This window comes from Oratosquilla oratoria, chromosome 38 (assembly GCF_046742065.1).
Source record: "Oratosquilla oratoria isolate Oo_2021 chromosome 38, ASM4674206v1, whole genome shotgun sequence".
Lineage (NCBI taxonomy): Eukaryota > Metazoa > Arthropoda > Malacostraca > Stomatopoda > Squillidae > Oratosquilla > Oratosquilla oratoria.
Genome location: NC_134814.1, coordinates 23501517 through 23517860, shown reverse-complemented (window position 1 = coordinate 23517860; position 16344 = coordinate 23501517). Strand labels below are relative to the sequence as shown.

General features: G+C 38.0%; 1 protein-coding gene across 1 annotated transcript in view; it reads left to right on the top strand.

Annotated features, from left to right (window-relative positions):
* Positions 1 to 16344, top strand: part of LOC143019818 (glucocorticoid-induced transcript 1 protein-like) — a 247381-nt gene that overhangs the window by 8868 nt on the left and 222169 nt on the right. Inside the window, exon 2 of the mRNA XM_076175800.1 lies at positions 2537 to 2630. Coding sequence (XP_076031915.1) covers positions 2537 to 2630 — 94 coding nt within the window. The remainder of the gene's footprint in view (positions 1 to 2536; positions 2631 to 16344) is intronic.

Below are 16344 nucleotides of genomic sequence, written 5' to 3'. Positions count from 1 at the left end.
CTTGTGAAACTCTTGACATCTTATCCATTACTGGTGTCCTCATGTATTGTTCCTTCAAAAACTCTCATCCATTCAAGTAGTTTACCTCTTAGTCCTCCACTATCCTCCAGTTTCCACATAAGACAACTGTGAGGTGCTTTAAAGTTAAAGTTGCCGGGTTTCAGTTCTGATATCGGTCTTCTCAAAGACTTTCCTCAGAACATCAGCCAAGGCAAGTCTCAACCCCCACCGTGGTGCCCAGCCACAGCAGTAACCTCCACAGTAAACAGCTTAAGCTCACTGTCCTAGGCAAGGCTTGGTCTGCTTACCTGTGAAATGTAAGCTAACATGCTACCACTGTACCAGCTAGGTGCTTTGTCAAAAGCTTTTTCTAGATGAAGGTATACACAGCCCACCCATCCCTCCCTGTCTTGAAGCACATCTATCACTCCTGAATCAAAACTGAAAAGATTTGACACACATGATCTTCCAGTCTGAAGCCAAAATGACTGACTCAGAATGGTTATCTCTTTAAGATATTTGACCTACTGATCTTTCACAAATCCTTTCACATAATTCTACTGTTGTTCTTGTCAGTAATACTGGTCTGTAGTTTAGTGTTGTCTCATGACTTCCATCTTTGTGAATCGGTATTATATTACCTCTCTCAATCCTATGGCACTGTTCCTATTTTTAATGAGTATACAATAAGGCTGCGAATCATATCCACAAGTTGTTCTCAACATTCTTTAAGTATCCAATTTGAAATCTCATCAGGTCCTGAAGCTTTTCTCACATCCAACAATCCCAAAGAATCGAACAGTTCCCTCACTTCATTTTTATTTTCTAAATGCAAATTTTTGCTCATCTTGCCTTCCTATAAAAAAAAAATGCTCTCCTTTGTGAAGGCAAAATTGTAAGCTTTCATTTATTATTTCTGTGTGAACTGAAGTCTCCTTAACCACTTCGGTAATGTGAGTAGTGTGATGAATTGTACATTTGGCAGCCGATGCTGCACGTGAGAATTTGACTCATATCAAAGTGGTTAAAAACCTCACCATGGTGATTTTCCTTTGCTCAGTTTACTATTGATAAACCTGTAAAACAGTTCTGGTTCATCTCTGCATTTCTCTACAATAACCCTTTCAAAATTATTTTTCTCCTCCCTGCAGATTGTACAATAATTTCTAGCTTGTTTGTTAGCTTGCTTTCTGTTTTCTGTTGCTTTCTCTCATTCTTTGTTTTCCCCCAAGCCACTTTTTTTTTTTTTTCGGTGTTGATATTCAATCTATATGAACTAAGAAGCCTTCTCCATCTTCATCACTGCATTTTCTCTTACTTTTGATGCATGTTTATAACTCTTTGGAAGGCTGGCAATAATTATGAAGTGAGTATTTTCTCTCCTTTTTTTCCATTTTCTTTTTCTCTTTATTTTTTCTGGGACAGAAAAGTGTGGGCAGTGTGGGGTGAGTCAACACAAGAATGATCAGATTTATCATTTGCTGATATTCATGGTTACCCATGAATAATCAAATATTTTATCTGTACTTACTGTATTTGTTGCCATACTTATATTTACCTAATTGTACCTAATTGTAGGTACAATCATCAAATCAACAAGTGTTAAACAAGTGAATGTTAAGGGTCAACTATTCCCCAAATCATATGAAAGTATAAATGAACACTTTTTTTTAAAAGACTGTACTTTCTGAGTTGGCATTACACTGATAATTTTGAAATGTTTTAAGATGGTGATGAAATTGGACATATAGTTTTAGCACAAAAGCTGTAAGTCATAATATGGATGAATGTTTCACCACTGATCCTTTCTCTGTATTTATTTTATTATTATTATTTTTTTTTACCAATCACTGGAGCCATTCATACTGTTTTCTTTTTTATTATTACTATTATATTTTATTTATTTATTTATTTGTTTTTATTTTTTTATTTTTTTTTGGGGGGGGGGGTGTCCTGAACAAACTTAATGATCAATCAATATAGTATTTAAAAATTTATCCCTATATTAATAAGGCACTGTGATAGTTGTATCCACATTTAGGGGAATATTGGACTAATGAAAGCTGGGTACACAAGGTTCTGGACCACCTAAGTCAGAGTACAGGTGTCAAGATTGAAGAAGGTTAAGAAATGCTGATCTAGTGTACTTTGGGAGTTTATGCACCTGTACAGAAAACAGTTCCTTCACATTCTTTAGACATGTGATCTGATAGACCAAACTTGCTCCAGTCACCATTTCCTTTATACTGGGGAGCCAGCACTCCACATAGTAGCTCAACAACACTTTTTAATTTTGTTCTCATGATCTCATGATGCCTTCCTGTCCTAAAAAGGGATCTCCTGTGTAATTTTTATCCACCCATATCAGTGACCTGAACACTGTAATCAAGTCACCTTTTGTTCGTTTTTATATGGATTTATTGCAGGGTTCTGGTGACAGTTTACAGTAGATGTTTGAGTATGGTTGAAGTTGATCAGCAAATTTTCGCCGAGACTGTACAGCTAAACCATATCAAGATTTTATTTCCTCCTACAGGCTATGCATCGTACAAGTCCTCTATGGTTGCGACACAGGGCTTCTCCAGAAACTGAGATAAACCCTGGCTTGGACTTGAGTCCTCAACTAAAAGGTATGCTACTAAAGGATTTGTACATATAATGACAGCTTTTTCCCTCTTACAAGGGAGGTAGCCAAAAAACAAAGGCATAATATCCACTCCCATCCATTCCATCCCCACATACTCCACTCCCATCCACCCCCCTCCCTCCCTCTTATCTTGGCTCCTTTTGGATGACAGGTCATCCCTGCATCTTGGCCATTGCCCTGGGTCAGGAGCAGTGTCACAAGAAACAGCACATTCACAGCAAGGCTGTTTCATTAAATCGGCAGCTCCCTTCTCCATCCCATCACAAAGGATTGGTAAGATTACTTTATCTTCAGAACAAATGGCATACAGTTATCTCTTAATTTGCATCCACTTTTGAAAATACATGAATTGGTGCTGAAAGAAATATGTAGTTTTGGACATCACAGGTTACTGTGGTGAGAGATATATATGGTGTTGAACATATTACCACTGGGATTCAAACTGCAAGTGGCTTGCCATTAAATATTACAGTGGAAAATGTAATGACCCAATGGGTAGAAGACATGACCAGAGTAAGAGATGACACTAGCAAGATTGGACTTGCTACATACCAAGGAACCAGGCATTATTGATCCCCTGTCTTGAATAACTTATTTTGTGATCTGGGTGTGAATATGTTTTTTGTGGATACATAGTGTGGTGCTGGTGGTAGGATGTACATGTTTGTGCTTGTGTAGTATATTTTTCTTTCAAAGGATTACAAAGGCGGAGCATGCCAACAGGAGACCTTTTGGTCCATATCTAGGTCGGATGCAAAAAAGAAAATCATAATGATAATAAAATGATAAATAAAAACTATAATAATGTAAATAACAAATAAAATACATAAATAAATGCATAGGTATAGTCAAATAATAAACAAACAGGTAAATAGTAAATAATAGTAAATTGACATATAACTAATAATAACAAAACAAAAACAAATAATATATAATAAATTATAATCATTACAGCATCTTGCTTAGGTGTTTATCTAAATTATTCTTAAAGCTTTGAACTGAACTACATTGCACTACCTGTGCAGGAAGTTTATTCCATTCATTAACTACACGGTTGGCAAAGTTGTTTCTTCCTACTTCCAAATTGAATCTATTGCCGGACAGTTTGAGACCATTGTTTCTTGTCTGATTCTCATTCAGTGTGAAAATTTTGTCACTTTTGATGTTGTCAATTCCCTTTAAAATCTTAAAGACCTTTCTTTGATGTTCTATTCATTGTGTTTGTGTGATGGTATGAGTTGGATGAGTGAGGTTCAGGGCTTTTGCATAGAACTGCATACCTATCATTTTCATGTGATATTCTGTAAGGAGGATTTTGGTTTCTGATTTAAAGTGTTCTTTTGGGGTGGTTTTGGTGCATCCTCAATATTTTTATTTTGTATAGTTTGTCAAACTGTGGAGGCATAATCGAGTGTGGTTTTAATGAATTATTTGCAGTCTGATTAGAGTTTGTTTTTGTTTACCATAGCTTGTGATTGATTTTGGTATGTTTATTTTCTTGTTGATTTTTATTGTCAGATCTTTGATATGTGGACTAAAGGTGACATGGGTTTTGCACTTGAGGCCAAATGTTTTAGGGTTTTTTTCCAGTGGGATGGTTGGCCATTTAGCTTCACTTTTGGATTTTTTGTGGTTGTTTTGGGGGCAGGTAAAGTTAATGGTAATGTTTGTAGTGAGGGCTTTCATTCTGATATCTCTAAACCATCTCTAATTTGTCTAAGTAAGCTTGAGTGTTCTTAGCTGCCAATTTGTAGTTGCTATGCTGTGTCAGGACATCAATGTAGGTGAGTGCTTAGGTGGTATGCTATGCATCTAGTGATGGAGATAGTTGTGGCAGTGGTAGATGCTACAAATATGCTGCTTCTCCAAGGTCCCAGAAAACTTAAACCAGATATAAGAAACAAAGCATATGAAAATCACTTTTGAATCTAATCTAATCTAATCAGTATAGAAAAAATTGTGACTTGTGACAAGCCTTTAAGATTTTGAAAGGTATTGATAACATCAGAATATAAAATACTTTCACACCAAATGCTAACCAGATGAGAAGTAATAACTTCAAGTTGTCAGACCATCATATTTAAACTGGATGTAGGTAGAAAAAATTTGCCAACTACATGTTCAATAAACAGAATAAAGTTCCAGCTGAGATATTTGGATGTAATACAGGTAAAGGTTTTAGAATTCACATGGATAAACATGTAATTTTTCTTTTTCTTCTTCTTCTTCTTCTTATGGATAGTAAAAGATCTTCTGTTGGCATGCTTTATTATTATAACTCATGGTAACACATCTCTCTTTGGAATGGTGTCTGAAGAGGTAGATGAAATTTCAGGTAACATCTAATCAATGTACCACAATTTCTAAAATCTTGGCAAATTGGTCTATACATACCTAGAAGCTGGTAGTGTTAACAGATTGATAGGTTGTTTCAATCAACTTAGTAGCTAGCATTCAACTTATATTCACTTTATGTTCAATCTGTAATTAATGATGAGTTGGGTAACTTGGGAACATGCTGAGTATGGTAATAAATTGAAACAAGATATCATTAACTTCTTCAGTATGAGTCAAGTTCTTGTGCACAGCATTGGATGCCATATGTACACTGCATCACACTACTCATATTATAAAATATAAAGTCACTGCTGTATTACTCGGTCTCTTTTACTCTGAGTGATAATAAATACAGAAAACATGATCAAACCAGTTCACAGAATCTGGGGGTAATTCATGTACAACAACAAAAATATATAATCAAGGTGCCTATGGTGGCATCTTCATGTACCCACTTGCGCCTCATGATGCCTATGTAAGTGTCATCGTACCAAAGTGGTTAATGATTTAGTTAAGACAGCTAGTCATTAAGTAAATACTCGCTTGCTATCCCTTCATACCCTTTAGGAAGTAATACCATACCTAATGCACATTCCAAAGTCTTCTTAGCAATTCTTTCCTTGGGATAATCCCCAATGTAACTACCTACTTTTGCAGGCTACCCTGACTCAAGACTCAATCTACATGCACATTCCTCTCAAATCCAACCTAACTTTCTCAGCCTGACAAATTTTTCCCTTCCCTTACTTCTGTATCCATAGTCTTTTTACCCAATGAATGATACACATGTAATCTGTGAAGGCTGGCAGTGGATAAATTCCATTGAATCAAGTGGAAGAATATTAAGTAGCTTTCCATATACTGCGATTGTGCCCAGCTTACCTCTTTTTTTTTCTTTTCTTTTCTTTCTTTCTTTCTCAAGGATGTAGATTCCCAAGAATATCTTTCATGTTTAGCAAGATATAGAAATGATTCACTTACTAAATGTCAATTCTGAGAAATAGACCCCTCAGAAGTATTTCATACTCATACAAATGGATTTCACTTCCTGTTCTACTTAGAGGAACAATCTGTTTCAGTAGTTTGCCAAAATGAACAGGTGAAACAGATAATTGTGACTGAGAGTGAGTACCATTTTTGTCATTCTTTGTGGCATTAAAGATGCTAGCTAACCTAACCCATCCTAACCTGGGACATACCTTATTTATTATAAATGGCAAAAAGTTATTGGTGAAAACAATTATTTGAGTGTATGGAGAATTTAATGCAATGATCATGTGGACATGCTTTCCTTTACATTAGATAGATTCCCCTTTTTTGGTGATATATCACAAAATTTTGGATAATTTTGTCCATGTTTGATGCCTCGGGTCTCCAGCTCTGTGCTGAGGATACATAAATTGCTCTGGGAGAGTGGGTTAGAGGAAAAGAAATTGGTGTACTTGTTATTGATATATTGTCAATGGGGCTGCCAGAAATATTTTAATGGGATAGCCAAAGTTGGACTCATCTAGTGTAGGGTGGCCATAGCCTAGTGGTGTTACATGCTTAATATCAAATGCTGAATGCATCACATGAAAACAGCCATTGTGAAGTGACTATGCACTAAAGTATGACTGCATGTATGGCATGACTAACTCTTTGTTGCTAAAAAGTCTCATCCACAAAATGTTGTCATTACAACGGGAATGTTTATTATGGATTTCATACACTGGTTCTACCTCCTTATCCATCTACAAAGACATTTGAAAATACAAAAGAATGCCTTCCAAAATAAAATGCCCATGAAACAGTGAATTCAACTTGATTGTATTTTATTGGAACATGTTGCCATGTGTAAGAAGAAAATGAAATTGTATACTTTCATACTGTACACAAATATGAGACTGTTAATGCATACAATGATAATGTATACAAACACATTAATTCAGATTAGGACACATGCACAAATAATGGTAATATTCAAAATAAATAGCAAAAAGTTATTGGTGAAAACAATTGTTTGAGTGTATGGAGGCTTTAATGCAATGTTCTCATGCATTCCTTTACATTAGATAAATTCCCCTTTTTTGGTGATATCTCGCAAAATTTTGGATAAATTTGTCCGTGTTCAATGCCTCGGCTCTCCAGCTCTGTGGTGAGGATACATAAATTGTTCAGGCTGTTGTCAGCCATGGTAATGTGCAAATGGATCTTGATGAGCCTTTTGAGCTGAGAAATTGCATTCACATTAAAGTGCTGTTCACAATAGCAACTCTAAACTTATGGACTCCATTTTGGTACTTCCTTTGCAGGATCCTCCTTGTATGGTAGAACTCATGGGTGAAATAATTGACATCACATTCAAAGATCTCTCCCAAATTGAAATACTGGTCCATACTGAAGGAAACTCTTGCTTTTTGGGTCATGAGAATATATGTCCTGTATCATGCTCAGGTTTCTAGTAGCAAAGTGCCTGTCTTATTTGCCTAGAACAGTGCTAATGGGGCAGAACACCTTCCTCTTGAAAGAATCCTCATCAACTTACAGGTATTTCTCATTTTGTGTGAGATATGTATTTCTAAAGGCATTGAACAAACTGAAATTGAAAAAAAAAAAAAATATATATATATATATATATATGTATATATATATATATATGTATATATATATTCCCTATAAGAAACAATGGATAATAGGGGAGATGGGGTTTTATACAAGAAAACACATTTATTTGACTAATAATGTGAACATGTTCTAAAAGTATAAATAAAGCACCCATTAACACTTAACACGATGCTCCCTCACTTCTCACAGTCACTCGCTGGACTGGCTGTGACTGTAAACACACGAGAAGGCTGTAAATGTTGAACTGGGAGCGGAAGTGGCCACCTATCAGCAGACAGTGAAACTACACATCTGGGACACTGTTTGAAATGTGGTTGGGACAAATTGCACCTTAGCGAACAGATCGCACAATTTTAATTAATTTTTATGTCACATCTTAGCGAATTCTCACATAAAGAACCCACACAAAATGATAAATACCTGTAGTTGCCATTGTTCAGGTTAGTACTGGATGTAATGATGGACCCTCTGAATCTGGAGCTTAATATGTAGGATCACTTTTTCTCAGCAGTTGTAAGAGCTACTGTATAATGCAATGTGCAGAAGTGTCTCTTGTTATTGACCAACAATTCACTAATATATGCATGAATTGTCTTGTGGGAGCATTAACTAAATCTGCTGCCAGAAACATGTCAACTGAGGAAGATTTAGGACCCCTCAGATTGTTGTAAAAAGGCAAAGCTCAGATCTTACTGTGCAAACATGTCTACATACTTTTCCTCACTGTTCTTGGAAGGAGTTTCATGCAGAACATGAGGCTTATCATACAACTTATCCATTACATTCCTGCAGGCCAAATATCTGCAAATGTTTCAGTAAGCTTCTGCAAATCTCTTGGCTGACCTTAAAATTCAGCCAAATTTGATGGACACATGACCTGGTCATAAAGATGTAAAGCTTCTGCAAAAGAAAAAGTCACCTTCCAGTATTGGTTTCACAGTGTCAAACAGCAACAGACTAATTTAAGGCAATGTGCATCGTAGTGTACATAAAAGATATGTTTTTATTCAGCCTTTATTTTAACTTCCAGTCTAGACTATTCACCAATCATCACAGATTGTCATGACCTTGTCTACAACAAGGCAGTCTTTGTACTTCAGCTCATGTCTTTCCAAACATTGTTTGATTTTTCCATGAGGCCTTCTATATCTAATCTTGTGGCTTGCTGAAAGTTGAGAAAACTCTTATGCAGTGCCCAGTTATAGACCTAAGTACTAGTGATAGCTGCTCTTTCTTTTGCAGGCCTTTGGTTTCATCAGCAATAACCAAGAACACTTCACTTTCCTTCACTTCCTGAATTATATCGTCATGGACCATATTTGACGAATATTCTAGGATTTCATTCTGTATCATGACTAATGTAGGTGGAATTTTTCTTCCTTTTTTCTGTACTGCTGGGTCATGCTTTGCTATCATTTCCAGTTTCAGAGAAGTTTCCTTTGTTATCTTCCTTGTCATCCTTGTGGTGACCTCATTGTTCTGTGTAGCCAACACAAGTACTTCAGCCAGTGTTTTGATGTTTGCTCGATATTCTTATATCCTTTAGCTGTATGCTTCTTTTATAGTATTGAGTATGGAATAGTCTGTAAGGATATTCTTTAACTCACCCTATGCATAGGACCAATGACAGATACCTTCTTGTGGTAATTCTGCAAGATGGACAGTAGACCTGTCCCATTTCAAAACCTTTAACCCCCTTACCCCCATCTGGGGGTTCACCCCTCACGGGCTGACACTTGGTTTCAAGACTGGACCCAAGATCTCTATCAACTTAAGTTGTATTTCTTACACTTTCACACATGGAGAGCTGATAACTGTTAACTCCTCTCCACCTGTTACATAGAAACAGTCCTACATTAATACAACACAGTAATCCAAAGTTTCTTCCCAAAGAGATCTGTGGGAAAGCCCAAGGGACATTGCTAGCCACTGTGGCTGACAATAGCCCTAAATGGAAAAGTCACAGCTCGACTGGCAACAGTCCTTGAAACTTCCCACAAATCTCTCTGGGGGGGAAAAACTTTGAACTGTTATCTATGTTATATCAGTGTGAGACTGTTTCTCTGTCACCAGCTCATAGTGGTAGGGAAAGGAGAGTATTTGCTGGTTGTCAGCTCTCCATGTGTGAAAAGGTGTAAGAAATGCAGATAAAGTTGATAAAGAGAGCTCTTGGGTCCAATCCAGAGATCAAATACCAGCCTCTCAGGTTTGCATCTCCTGATAGAGTCAAGATGGTTGACTGGTCTTAAAAATGTGGAGCTTTGCTGTCCAACTTGCAGGACCATCACATACAGGTATCTGTCATCAGTCTTCCAATTGGTGAAACTCGAGGCAATAATTATTTATATAATTGCCTAATGCATACATGGCATCGACATGACCCTCTGACTTTTCATATACTTAACCCACCATCTTTGAACATAGCTTTTTTTCTCCAATTAGATAATCCCAACTCCAGTATGGAGGGTGACTAGACACCCAGGAGTTGTCAAAGACTGGATGAACTCGATTTGGGAGCCAGCTGCTATGTAGAACTGAGATAGTGTTATGATACCCAACTATAGATGTGCACCCACTTCCCTGTCCTGAAAGGTCAGAGTTCAGGTTCTTTTCTTGATTGATTGATTGATTGATTGATTTTTTTCTTATTCTTCATTTCTTGATGTGAATTACAAGTTTCCTTCTTGGCCACAACTCTTCGTGCCTGGCAGAGTAAAGAAATGAATGGTAATGGCTGTTTTATTTGCCATCAGTGCTGTTGGAGTACTACTTGATGTCAGTAAGTTTGCAGTTCCTAAAACCAGTTGTCCTACCTGGTGTGACAGCTCCCCCAGGAAAACCTCTTTAGATCCACCACAAAATTTAATATTTTATGGGCCTCTTTTTTTTTCCATTTTTTTAGACGTAATAGCTTGTTGATTGTGATTATATGACTACTATTGTTTCTTGCACTTTGGTTTATTTGTTTTCTATGTTACTTTGCTATGGAGATACTGATCTGAATCAGTAAGGGATTATACCACACTTGTCAAATTTTGTTGTCTCACATCAGAGGTCTTCACAGGAACTTCAGTGATTTAGTTGCTGCCAGCCAGGTCTACATTATTGATATTTATGAAGGGTTTTCAATACACAGTAAGACCTTTTCAGGATTATGTTGTGATTCATGTATCCAGTAATCTGCATAACAACTACCTTTTCGGTGCTTATCATAGTTCTGATTGTGATGATTTTTCGGATTGTCTTTCATGATCAATATCTACTTTTATAAAAGGACAACAGTAGGGATATTTTTGTATTTGTACCTTGTGAGATTCCACTAGGATTTGTTCTCAGAATCTGATTCAATTACCACAATGAACCAGTATCTCATGTTCACGATTGCATGCAAAGTTCCAATAAAGAGGATTGATCACATGAAGAATCATCACCCCTGACTTCGTGTGGGCTATCATAGGGTGACAGTTCTTCATGTGGGCCATTCTGGGTTTACAATTCTTTTGTTATATAAATTGATGACAATAAGCATAACCCTCATTCAACCTAACCTAAGCAAACCTAATCTCAGTTCCATTCTTGATATTTGGTGTACTGGGGTGACAATTGTTCAGGTGGGATCTCATAGGGTGATGATCCTTCATGTGGGCATTCTGGGGTGACAGTTCTTCATGTGACTCAAGGATCTACCATACTAATGATACAATGCTTGGTTCACACCTGAATGTCAAACTGGCCAAGATGTCCCTCGGGTAGCATATCAATGATGGTCCTGTCAGTGTTATGATGTGCAGTGTGATGAATATGTTCAATTAGGTATTTTACCCAACAGATATACTGTCCCATGACACTCAGGATGAATTTTTGAGTTCAGTTCAAGACAAGCTGTTGAGTGCTTCAGATTCACATAAATGATGGTCTGTTTTTGAAAACTACTATTTTTGGATTGTCGTCATCACTACCTCCTCTGTTGTCCATTCACAATCGGTTTTTGATGGATCCTAAGCAGAAAGTGAATCTCTTGTTGGCTCACTTTTACTCCAAGTTCAGTCTTGAGGAAACTTATCTTTAGTTGGTGAGTGACATCTACTCTCATTTTACAAAAGACACAGAAAAACTCTTGAATGGTCTGTTCAATTAATAAAGTATTGCCTTGAGTTTCACTAACTGCTTCAGTATGAGTCAAATTCTTGTGTGCAGCATTGGCTGCCATATGTATGATACATCACACTACTTTCATTATAAGATATAAAGTCACTACTGTATTACTTGTTCTCTTTTACTCTAAGTAATAATAAACACAAAGCATGATCAAACCAGTTCACAAAAGCCAGGGATAACTCATATACAAATACAAAATAAATATATAATCAAGACGTTGACACCAGTATCCTCGTGTATCCACTTGCACCCCATGACGTCTATGTAGTCGTCATCCTACCAAAGTGGTTAAGTGGAAAACCCATACTGGCCGGTAACAGTCCTCAGAACCTTTCACAATCTCTCTGGGAAGAAACTTTGGATTGTTGTCTGTGTTGTATGAGTGTGGGACTGTTTCTATGTCATCAGCTGAAAGTGAAAGGTGGGGAGGAGAGTAGTTGCCAGTTGTCAGCTCTTCATATGTGAAAAAGAATGTAAGAAATGCAGTTGTATTCGATAAAGAAAGATCTTCAGCCCCAGTCCAGGGACCAAGTGCCAACCCCTCAGGACCTCCACGTGTAGGTACCCGTCATTGGTCACAATGCTCTCGATTTGTATGTTAGGATTGATGTGTTGGAAATGTTTCGGTTATTTCTCAGGGATACTTCAGGAGTCCTGACAGGTATGTTAAGTGTTATTTTCAGACCAGTCATCTGGTCCGGTTCTTTCCTGCAGTACTAGAGAGTTACTAACATCACATCATTCCCAGAGATGCTCCATAACTAGATCCCTTCAACCAGTGTGTGGTTTCTATTATTATTCTTCTTTCTCAGATTTAAGAACAGCTGATTGTGTATGGATGATGCTGTGATGCATGAAGGGGAGTGGGTAGGGGATGGGGTGGTGAGGGAGTATGTGTGAGAAATAAATTGATGCAGCCCGAAGGGATTTCTCCCTGTCTTCTCCTTTTCTGCATGAGGGGACGAAGAGGATGGGGGGTTTGCTGATTTAATGAAGCGGCCTTGCTGTGGATGTGCTGTGTCTTGCGGCACTGCTTCTGACCCAGGGCAGTGGGCAAGATGCAGGGATGACCCGTCATCCAGGAGGTGCCAAGATAAGAGGGAGGGAAGGGGGTGGAGGGGAGTGGAGTATGTTGAGGATGGAATGGGTGGGAGTGGTTTTTATTCCTTTATTTTTTGGCTACCTCCCTTGTAAGAGGGAAAAAGGCTTTGGTATATGTATTTAAGAAGAAGGAAGCAAGATTTCAAAATGAGATTCAAAGACGGTAAGAAAAATCAAATGCTATCTCACCACATCCAAATGATTAATCAATCAATCTGCTGCCCCTTGTCATGCCTGTAGACAACCTGTGGTCTTCAAATAGCTGGCAATAGACTTGGTGTTCATGTTGTGGCTGTGAAAAGATGGTTCGATGGTTGAGAAGGATCAGTGCATGGAGATGATGGCTGGTGATCTCCCAAACCCAAAGAAAATCTTCAAACAAGTCCAGTACCTCCACCTCCTGTCTCCACAGGGAGGTGCAGCCTTAAGGGTTGGCACTGGCATCCCCAAGTGGTGCCCCTGGATTATGGTGAGAGTGAGGAAGTAGCTCAGTCTGACAGTATATCCAGTCAAACCCTCTCCCATTAACAATAACTTTATTTTTTCCAACTAACAATCATCAAAAAATAGTCACTTATTATTCCACACAAATCTGTGGAACCTTCAGTTGGAAAGGTTTCACTCTACAGACTGCCATTAGTTCGGTCCACTCCTTGGCATCCTAGGTCAAATTGCTGACCTAGCATTCCTTTGTACATAGTTGTTAGCAGTTAGATTTAATCTTAATTATACAACATTATGGTATATTTATATTGTTGAATGAAGGCTTATGTAGTGTCAGTAAATGTGTTTGGTTGTGTTGGGATGGTCAGCCACAGACATATACATATTTTAATTGGAATATGGTGGGTTGGTTTATAATTGGTGATATCAGGTATCTATCCTGATCGTCTATCTATCACGAAAGTTGCATGTGACAGAATTCTTTCCTGTGCTTATACACGTGATGGTGTGACCATCTTGAGGGGATACATTAGGTATTTACCTAGTTGTATCTTACGGGAAGGGGAGGTACACTCGTGGTGTCCTGTCTCTGTATCTCGCCATATCTAATTTGCTCTTAAATTCATGTATTGTTTTTGCACACACTATTGTTTTATCTAGTGGTACAACCCATGTATATTGCCTCCATGGATACAATCATAAATCCTGCAGTGATGGTGCATGATGGTAAGAGCAGGAAATAATGATCTCTGGAGGCCTTTAGTCACAACCTACATGGCAGGCAGTGTAGGCCCAGGGGTCATCGTGTGTGAGGATGAGTAGTAGTATAGGTTGACAGCAACCTACCTGACTGAGCAGCCCTGTTCAGGATCCACTCTGCTCACTCCACATGGGGAAGGAGCTAGAAGAGGTGCCTTAAACATAGCTTCCAGGAACCTAACCAGGGTGGAGAGCTGCCCTCACCATTGTCACCCATAATGTGGTAATAATAATAATGATAATAATGATAATAACAACAACAACAATAGAGAGGGAGCAGTATCCCCCAAAACGAAGGTCTCTCAATTGCACTCCTGTCCTGCATCACGATGTTCCATGAACAAAAAGAAGAGAGCCCCCATGCCCTTCAGCTCAAGAACAATATATAATTGTACCACTAGAGCATCTATGTATCCTTTCCACAGAGTGTAATAATTACATCTGCATTATCAACAGACCAAGTACCATAATTGATAACCATAACCCTGAAAAAGCCTTGGTATATGTATGTACAACCCTGATCCTACTAAGAGATGTCTTTCTGAGACTACACAGCTGTGGTTAACCATCAAGTTGACCCATATCAAGACAAAGTGGATGATGACTTGGACTCCCCAAGATTTTTGGTCCTAAAGTCTTTCAACAATGAATTGACAACAAACATAAGAGTATATTATGAATTTGAAGACAAATGCGAAACTCCCCATAATATGTGTCCCCAAGGAGAAACCCTAACAATAGAAATAAAATCAAGAGCTCAATGTGACAAAGTCAAAGCCCTAACAGTGCTTGCATACACCCCAATTTAAACAACACATGGAACATTTAACACCAGTGTGGGAGTAGTACTCATTCTACCTCTATAATGCCACACAGAAGAAGAAATAAAGGAAAAAATACTGAGATGATCAAAAGTAACCAAAATATACTGAGTTTAGAAAACCATAAACAGTACAAAGACCAGTACCCTGACACTAATAATGACCTCCAGTCAAACACAACTTCCAACCTAGACTGTAGGTTATATAAGATATGAAATAGAAAAATGCTTTCCACATCCATGTTACTGCTTCAACTGTCAGCACTTTGGACACTGGAAACAATGATGTCACACCCTAGGTGTACGTGTACATTACTCAGCCCCCACACATGCTACACCATGCTCAAATCCAGCCAAATGTATAAACTGCAATCAAGACCACCCTGCACTGAAAAGGAAGTCTTCTGTGTCAGAGATTCACAAAATATCAGTTTCAGAGAAGCCCAAAAATGAGTATAATCCAGGATGATCAGGCCAAGAATCTCAAACATGGAAGCACTACAGTTCATCAGATGAACCTCCACTGTAGTTCTACTCAAACAACTACATCAAAAGAAATCACTTGTATTATAAAAGAACCTCCTATACAAATACTTTCCCCTCATCAGTGTCACTGAAACCTACAAGCCTACCCCTCACCCTCAAACCATCTGAAGTACAAGAACCTCCTGTACAACCTCCTGCTCCCTTTAGTCCACTAAAACTCTAACCCATAAACCCACTCATCACCAACCCTCACCCACCTCAATATCCGCAGTCATTCCGCCGCAAGAAAAGAATACAAGAACCACCTGTACAAAAACCCCCACTTTCTTCAGTGTACTGTCACCCACACCCACAAATTCAGTCATTCCATTTATTCAACTCAAAACCTACAAAAGTTTCACTAATTGGAAAACCCACAGCCCCACAGTGGCTGGCAGTGGTACTCAAAAATTCCCACAGATCTCTCTGTGAATAAACTTTGGAATGTTGTTTGTGTTGTATCTCAGTAAACTCCTAGAAAAAATTGTCTCATTCTGATTTTTTTTTTTGCAATTAGCTCTACATACATCCTAGTGCAAACAGAAGCAACAACCTGCACTATATTTGCTATATTATTTTATTTAGGAAAAGCATATGACATGATCTGGGAATGATAGATTCTCCATAAGCTTTACCTTTTAGGAGTTTGAGGAGCTATGGCCTTTCATATTTCAGTCTTTAAACCATAGTATCTTCCAAGTGTGGATGGAGTCAGCTCAATCCACATACCCTACAAGGAGTTCCCCAAGGAAGTGTCCACAACATTCTTCTTTTCACATTAACAAAGAAGAGAAAGAGGAGATCTACTGACTATTTATAGAATCATGAAAGGAATGGAAATCTTAGATAGGAATGATTTATTAAAATGGGACAATGGAAAAACAAGAAGATACAAAAAGAAACTCGAAAAGGATAACTATAAAAAAAATCTGAAAAAATAGCTTCC